The sequence below is a fragment of the Nestor notabilis genome, unplaced genomic scaffold (assembly GCF_000696875.1).
Source record: "Nestor notabilis isolate BGI_N333 unplaced genomic scaffold, ASM69687v1 scaffold29277, whole genome shotgun sequence".
NCBI classification, from domain to species: domain Eukaryota; kingdom Metazoa; phylum Chordata; class Aves; order Psittaciformes; family Psittacidae; genus Nestor; species Nestor notabilis.
Genome location: NW_009936570.1, coordinates 4,022 through 12,886, shown reverse-complemented (window position 1 = coordinate 12,886; position 8,865 = coordinate 4,022). Strand labels below are relative to the sequence as shown.

The 8,865-nt window shown below is 43.3% G+C and overlaps 1 protein-coding gene across 1 annotated transcript; it reads left to right on the top strand.

Moving 5' to 3' along the window:
* Positions 1-1,201: 1,201 nt before the first annotated feature.
* On the top strand, positions 1,202-8,241 carry LHX8 (LIM homeobox 8; the record flags this gene model as incomplete). The annotated part of the gene is made up of 6 exons (XM_010018408.1): positions 1,202-1,362; positions 2,599-2,819; positions 3,309-3,412; positions 5,585-5,680; positions 6,656-6,839; positions 7,638-8,241. Coding segments are annotated over 6 exons (843 nt in total), but the record flags the coding sequence as incomplete, so codon positions are not given.
* Between the last annotated feature and the right edge of the window lie 624 nt (positions 8,242-8,865).

The window sequence follows — 8,865 nt, the reverse complement described above, 5'->3', positions numbered from 1 at the left end:
GGAGGATGGGTTTGGTGACAGCCGTGGTCAACAGATTCACATTATACTGCAGTGTAAATCTGTCAGCACACGCGGAGATGTTGCCAGCGAGGGAGAGCGCTGGGCAACTGCAAAACATAACGTTACAACCCGGAGGATGACTGAAACGGGCGACTCCAGCGCGAGTGCTGGAGTCAATGCCGAGCTTTCGCTGTGATTTGTCTGGCAGGGTCTGATGAAAGGCACATCCTGGATTATCTCAAGTCTGCTGCTTTGCCCCAGGCAATATGTGGGCTGTTTGGAGTGAAACGAGAAATTGGCTCAGAAAATAAAAAAAATAAAAAAATCTGAATTTAGTCATTGTTTGGTTTAGAGAATTCGCAGCATGGGATTAACCAGAGGCTTGTTACTTAATTTCTGTGGTCACTGGGAGTCTCGGATTCCCAAATGATTTAAGTTATTTAGCTGATGTGTGAAGCACAGTGTCTGCAGGACCAAGAGTTCTCTTCACAGAAAAGGAAAAATTAAAATAAATGCATGTAACTTATTTGCCAAAAAATTAAATGTGAGTTTTCAGGTCTGCTGATTCATGCTGCTTCCCAGGGCTGTGTCCAGTTTCATAGACATTGATGGTAAAGAACTGTTGAACTTGTTAAAGCATCTGCTAGTATTCTGAGACTCTGGCTTCGTTTGCTCACTTTGCTTCAACAGAAACCTGGCAAATGAAGACATGGCTTGTGGTGTGTTTCCCTTTGGCAGCATTACCCCCCTACACACACACACACACACACACACAGAGTGTCCTTCAATACTCATATTTTAAAGTTTCAGATCCCTCTGCAAGGTTTGCTCTTTGTTGCACAGGACTTTGACAGGTTGGGAAATAAAAGTAAGTTCGTTGCTTTCCTGAGGTTATGTGAGGCCAAGACTTGCTCTGTTACTCCAATGCTATGAGAACAGCACCGGGCACAAAATACCTACATGGAACTTGGATCTCTTGCTCTCTCTTCTGCTGCTTTTAATTGCAAAACCATGAAAGCTTATTCGGAAGACCTCCATCATCACATCAATTACCCTTCAATGCACCAGCTGTGCTCTGGGAAAGACGCTTTACACCGAAGAGGAGTGTTCCGTGAATCGGGGCACATGTGATTATTTTTTTTGGCCGTGTCGGTATGGATGGAAAACCGGGTTCTGTGATGCTGAAGCCCAATGCTGGCAGCACCGACCTGGAAGGAGATTGTTCTGTTCTGTTTTGCAGGTGAATGACCTCTGCTGGCATGTGCGCTGCCTCTCCTGCAGTGTCTGCAGGACGTCCCTAGGAAGGCACACGAGCTGCTATATCAAAGATAAAGATATCTTCTGCAAACTCGACTATTTCAGGTATCTCGCACAGGAATATCATTTTACTCAGTAACACATTACACTTGCTTGTTACTTTTTCGCTTAAGCTGCAACTAAAACTCATGTTGAGGCTCTTTGGGTTGCATTTTCTAGGTTTATTTTCAGTAAACTGCCATTTCTTGCAGAGGGACTTGGGAGACCCCAAGTCTGTCTAATGCAATGGCCTATGAAGTCTCCCCCTCTGCCCCTCCACTGTTATGCACAGGTACTGCGTTTATACAATCATTTACTTCTGTATGCATGGGGGGGGCACAGAATAGGAGTTCATGTCATAGTAAGTTGGAAAGGTATTGTATGCGTGAAGAATCGTTCTTTGGCAATGCTGACAGAGAATATGAGGCACAGTTGAGATGATGTTCTGCCTGGAAGTACAAAAATCTTCAGTCCAGAAAGCAAAAACAAAGTGCTGTTAATTTTGGTGTGATTGGAGGTCCTGCCACAGGCCGAAGTGTTTATGGGATCCTCACCTGTGTGGTGAAAGGATTGTGTTCAGCTGGTCAGTTTTGCCACTGAAGGAGAGGGAGGAGGCAGGCTGAATGCTGCCAACTCTGGAAAGGCAAAGAGAATCTTTGCAGACTCATAAGGATAAATTCTTATCTAAATAATCAACATCCCTTGGTGGATGGTTTCCTCTTCAAAGGGAAATATTCTACTGTAGTAATGTAAATCCTTGCAGATATTTGAATTTCTTTTAAAATCATAATGTGATGGTAATTAAGGAAATAACTATGAAGACACAGGTTTTCCCCCTTCTGCTGAAGGGAGCTAAATGGGTAGTGAGGGATGGTGTAGCTAAATATAATAATTCAGACTACCACTAGAGCAATGTGAAATGTACTTGAATAATTGGGAGACTTCTGAACATGGTGTCAGCTGTTTCCATCTCCCCCTCACAGCTTTTAAAAGAGGAATTATAGGAAGTTGAGTTGTAAATTCATGTAGGAATTTATGATGATTCTATTTTCCTCTTTGGCTTATGAAAATATTAACTTCTGTAGTTAAGTATGGTCTTGCCTTAAGCAATTGGATAAAAGTCATGGATTTACTTTTGTTTCCCACGTAAGAACACAATTGCGCTGTCCCCATCCTTGTGGCCTGCCCGTCTGCTGTTGGTCTCAGCTGTGCTGCCACATCCCGGTCGCCCTCCCAGAGCATCCCTCCTGCCCAGGCAGTTGGTGTCTTTGCTCTCATGCTGTGGTGGCCTCTGTTTTCCAGGCGGTACGGGACCCGCTGCTCCCGCTGCGGGAGGCACATCCATGCTACCGACTGGGTCCGCAGGGCTAAAGGGAACGTCTACCACTTGGCGTGCTTCGCCTGCTTCTCCTGCAAGAGGCAGCTTTCTACGGGAGAGGAGTTTGCCTTGGTCGAGGAGAAAGTCCTGTGCAGAGTACATTACGACTGCATGTTGGACAACCTGAAAAGAGAAGTCGAAAATGGTAACATGCTGCTTTTGTTACGGACTGTGTTTGTGGTTTAGTTTTAATTAAACTGTTGGGGTTCACTTCATCTTCCTTATGAAGAGGTAATTACCTGCCTTTGCTGAGGCTGGAAGCGCAGGTTCTGAATTAAAATAATGTGCAAGCTATTTGATGGGGGTTTTTTTGTTGTTGTTTTTTTGTTTTTTGGTTTTTTTTTTTTTTTTTTAATTTTTAAATTGTGTAACTGGTTTTCTGTCCTAAGGAAAAGAAAGCAAGAGTGTATCTACCTGATAAAGTACCATGCTGGATCTATTCCTTTCCTCACTTGGGAGTAATTTGGGTTGAAATGGGTAATGGTGCCAGACCAATTTAACTCTGAAGAGAATATGGCTTTTTTAAAGCTGAAGTTCAGCTGGCCAAGTGCTGTCATTGCAGAACAGCCTGAGTTACAAATAACATTGTTTTGAATGTTTAGCAGACAGTGGTGTTTTCCTTTTAATGCTCCAGGTAATGGGATTAGTGTGGAAGGAGCACTACTAACAGAACAAGATGTGAATCATCCAAAACCAGCAAAAAGAGCTCGGACCAGCTTCACAGCAGATCAGCTCCAGGTAGAGGCAGTGCTAAAGGCTTGCATGGCTCAGGTTTTTGCAGGACATAGGTGCTGAACTGATAGGAAATCAGATGCATATGGGGGGAAAGAAAAAACTTGCATGCTTTAAACTCTTTCATAAACTATCAAGACACGGCATGTTTCTGGAATTGTTTGTTAGCTTCAGCAGTTTAATATGAAATAGTTACTCTTCAAGCTTTTTATTTCCCCGGGGCAGCCAGTAATTCTGCAGAGTGGAAACAAAAAGGTGGTTCTGTTTTGATTGCTTGATGAAATCTATTTAATCAGGCATTTACACGGCTACATATAATACAGACAAAGTATTTTAGAATTCTATAATGTGAAAAGCCATCCTGAAGGTGGGTTCTGTGTATGACCTCAAGACACTAACAAGGGTGGAAGGTTGGATTTTGTTGTAATGCTCTGCTTTCAAGGCTTCTTGTCTTGTTGCTCCCTTGGCAAGAGTTAGCTCTGGACTACCTCAGATATGAGTTATTTCACCCTCTGGATCACCACTTCACTTAAATGAGCCTTCTACTAGAAAAAATCACCATGACTAGAGCCAGCTCCCCACGAGAGGGGTACTGGTGAGACCAGAGTTAGAGGTTTCAGCCTGCAGTGGGAAGGAAGCTGTGTCCTCTACCTAATCCCAACTACATGTCCCTGCTTTCAGCTTACAATACATGTGAATTTCTGGTCGCATGTGGCTGCTGCAGCAGCATTTGTTTTCTACTGTCTCAGTGTGAGCTCTGCTTTGTTTGCCTGTCCTCCTGTTTGTGGTGAAAGCACTTGAGAAAAACTGAAGCTGAGGTGTGAGGCATGTCAGCAGTGCTGTATTACATGGCATGTGGCTGTTCAAAGCTTGCTTTGCTATTTCAGCCGTGACTGGAAACAGAATTATTGCAAACGAGCGTGTTGGCAGTAATCTGACAAGGGTTCTGGACATCAAGCTTGAACTTCTGCAAAGGGGAACTTCCTTTTCCAGCAATAGCTGAAGGGGAGACAGGCACAGCCATTAGCATAGGAACCATATTCAGAGCTTCTTCCCATTTGCAGTCAATCAAACTTCCATGTTCCCTCCCTTTTCCTGTTTTTTAAATAGACTGTGACCTACTTCATCAGGTGTTTGAGTTCTCAAGGCCTCTTGTTATTTAATGACACTTGCTATCTGCTCAGTGCATCTGTCTGTACCTGACCTTGATGCTGGTATAAGACTTCCAGCAAGGGAAGCATCAGAAGGACCAAGTGACTGTCAGGGTGACAGCATGTGGTAACACACCTCGTGAAGTACTTGCACCAAAGGATGTCCATGTTCTTTGATGTCTCTGTGTGGAACAGTAGGGAAGTAAATAGTTTTGGTGTTTCTAAATGGAGACAAATAGTCGGAGTCTCTAAAGAAGCAGCCAGGAAAAATTTGCAAGCTACCGAGGGTCAAAATCCAGAAATGAGAAGCTACAGTTTACTGAGCTGCTGAAGACAACCTTCAGAAATCCACGGGGCCTTATTTCCATAAACAGTTACCTCTCCCAGGCTCTGGAACTGTTCAGGGTGAGGCCAAGGTGACATCTACTGCCAAAAAGAAAAGTTACTCATATCCTAATGCCAAATGTGGGCAGCAGCTTTCTGTAAAAGGTGTGTGTAACTGAACAGCCACATAGTGCAGGGCAGGCGACGGGGGGAGCTGCTGTGTTCCTTGGGCTGGTTAAAGGTGAATGAGGCACAAGCAACTTCCAAGTCCACCCTCTGTGCTGCCGGAGTTAAGTTGCTCTGTATAACACAAGATGCAGATAGTGCCTGACAAGTTCAGAGAGGTGAATCAAAATCCCCTCCTTCCTTGTGCTGTGGTCTGCTGCTGCAGACATTATCAGGGATGTTCAAATTGCTCTGCAGTGAATTTTCTCTCAGTCCTTTTAATGCCACCCTCACTGAGCACCCCCTGCATGTCTTACTATTGCCAAGCAGAATTTACCCCATTCCTGGTAAATGTTGCAGCTCAGTTGAGCATAATAAGGGGATTGGGCAGATTTTCTATGTTTTGGGATTTTTTATTCCTTAATGTATTTGGGACTGTCGGGGACTAGAGATTACAGGCAAGGAGTAGGACCTCGGTCTGCGAGGAGTCCCTGATGCTGCGCACACTAACCCGCCATCTCTTATCTTGCTGTTTCAGGTTATGCAAGCACAGTTTGCTCAGGACAACAATCCAGATGCACAAACGCTCCAGAAACTGGCAGAAAGAACGGGCTTGAGCAGGCGTGTTATACAGGTAACCGTGCTAAGACACTGAATGACAAAGGCTGGTACTCATTCTTTGGAAATGCTTAAGAACAACTTTCTCCATGTAGTTATGCTGAGATGGAAAAAGACCTAATCTGGCAGTTTTCACATAACTTTGGACAACATCCTTAGTCAGGAATAGGTCTAGAATAAACATGTGAATTTGGAAAACTTCCTGTATTCCTCTTGCATGTCGTGTAGAGGATTAATAATCTTCCAGGAAGAAATTTCTCAGCCTAAATGGTAAAGAAATTGCCACTAAGGTCTTCTAAATACAGATTTTTTTACTTTAATAGTCTGTTCTTAAGAGCTGCAGTCTTACAAAATGGCACTCAGCAGCAAGTGATTATTGAGTGACCTGTTCTAGAAAGCAAAGTTAAAATATACACTCATGCCATCCAAAACAGGGAGAAAGACAAACTTCGAATCTTTGCTTGATGATGCCTTTCAGCAAAGAGTGTATGCGTGCTCTTTCATCATAGAGACAAATTTTTATATTGTATAAATTATATATTTATATGTTTATATAAAATTAAGTTTGCAGTCCCTTTGGCTTGTTCCAGCCCGGAAGATTAACAGTTTTGCTGCCAGAAACAAGGTATGTGGCAGCAAAAAAAGGAATCCTGCACATTTCCAGTGTGAAGAGGAGAGTGCATCCTGTGAACAGCCACTGCACGGTCAGCCGTGCTGAGGGACGGCACTAGCTATGCCCCCGGCAGCCCTGCACCGTGCCTGCCCTTTGGGGGTGCTGGTCTCTGCTGGAGCTTCCCTGGTTCAGCCACACTTGCTTGAGAAACTGTGCAGGCTTTGAATGGATGATGCTTCATTTGGGCTATCAGTGTTATGTCAGAGACCTGATTAACTAACCCAGTTCAGCTGAAGTTAGAACTCCGGTGTTTTTATGGTGCTGATGTGGAAACTGAACACAGCCTTTCAACATGATGTAAACTTTCCCCCTTTTCAGGTGTGGTTTCAAAACTGCAGAGCACGCCACAAGAAACACGTCAGCCCCAATCACTCATCTAGTGCTCCCGTCACAGCCGTTCAGCCCTCCAGGCTGTCTCCACCCATGTTAGAAGAGATGGCGTATTCTGCGTACGTACCCCAGGACGGGACAATGTTAACTGCTCTGCACAGCTATATGGATGGTAGGTACAACTCCACATACACAAGTGAAATCATTATCGACTGTAACAAGCACAGTTTATCAGGTACCGATTAAGGAAACTTAAAGGATTTTTAGTTCCTAGTATGTCCCTGCCCATGGCAGGGGGTTGGAACCAGATGATCTTTAAGGTCCCTTCCAACTGATGATTCTGTATCTTATTACTACTTGCTATCTACACCTCATTAAGAAGTGTGCCTCTTCAAGCAGAGGCCCTTCACTGTAAGAGCAGAGCTGAAGACCTGGGTGCAAGACCACTTCTTGAGCTTCCTCCAGTCTATGAATATTAGTAATAAGAAACCAAACACTTTTTTTTTAAGCATCCGTGCCAGGTTTTTAATAATAGGTAATTTTAAGAGCACCCACTCCCTGGCTCTTACCCCAAGGACTGTAGGTACACTCAATCCAGCAACTTCACCAAAAACTTCAGCTTCCCTCACAGTGACACATGGGGAGGAGGGAGCCCAGAGGTCAAAAGTATATTTCAGTCGTTGCATGTCTTTATGGCCCAGCAAGTCAACAGCTTTGGCTCATATTTGTGATTAGGAGGGACTGTAAAGGTTTGGGGAGAACTGGGCTCCAAGCTGCACTTGTGGCCTGAGCTTATTTCCTTCCAGAGCAGGGGTGTGAGGTGGGCTGTGGGTAGATGCTGGGCTGGGACAGAGAGAGCACGCTGCAGTGCCTGGGACCAGAGGACTCTTTCTGCCCAGTGGGAATGACTTGCTGATGATCTTTTTGTGCCTCCCCTGAAGCTGACCAGTAAATATTTCTGGTTTTGTAGCTCATTCTCCGACAGCTCTTGGACTCCAGCCTCTGCTACCCCACTCAATGACACAACTGCCACTAAGTCACACCTAATTCCTTTCTGTCAGGGATATAAGCTACTAAGGGTGTAACCTTAAGTCATTTATTGAGTATTAAAAATATCATTGGAAAGATATTAATGTTAACTTTTTATTTAACATTCAAAGCATTTTCAAGATCAATTTTGCTGCCCAGGTATGTAAGTGTATTTAGCCTGCAAGACACTTTTATGGATTCTGCATAACTAACTATTACATTGTTTACAAGCCTTATTCAACACCTTTTTGTATTGTCTGGAAGTAGTCCACTCTAGTTATGTGTGTGTTAATTTATTTGTCATCAAAAGAGCACTTTGCCTAAAAGAAAGGACTGACAATTGTGCAAAATGTTTACAATTCTCTGTGAAATTGTAGTTTATCATTAGTTTGTATCTGTAAGTTATTGCTGAAAGTATTACCTGTATTTGAGTTGTAACAGCCTCTATGTTAAAGCTTATTTCTGTGAGTTTACAAAAATAAATTTTGGTTGCAAATATTTTCCAAATGAACTGAATAAAGTTTCTGCTGTAGCATGCCAAGCAAGAGTGGTGCTGTGTGTCCATGGCTTCACCAGGCTGCTCTGTAAGTGCTGAGCTCAAACCTCCCAGTTTAAGAGAAGGCCCCTGATAAGCTTTAGGTGCATTTTCTGTCTCAATGGACTTTAAAAATCCTTTTATTTATTTATTTTTTTTTTAATGGGCTTAGATGGGTCTTGAAACACCCCAAACAGACACATCTTTATAAGTATACAGAAAACAGTGCTGCTCCTGCAGGTGTGCAGCTATAGAGTGAGGGAAATGGTGCATGTATAGGATAGATGTATATAGGACATTTAACTGTGATTCAAGTCAGCAAGTGGAGAACCTGAACTCACCTCTGCTTTAATGTTTTGAATTTTTACTATTTCAGCTTCTGTTTTCTTCAGTGGTTTTCTCCCGTGTATGTGATATGCAATCGTTGCACAGAGTCTGCATTTGTAAAGTAAATTCTAGTTCAGTATTTGAACTGACCTGTGTCAGACTGCATCTGAACAGAGACTGGAATTCCGTCAAGTGCACAGAAGTCTACTGTGTTTTAGATGTTAATGTGCTACGACTTAATTGCAAAGCATGCTTTGATACATTGATTTGATATGGACGAAGGTTAGCACGTACTGGCAATTCAACT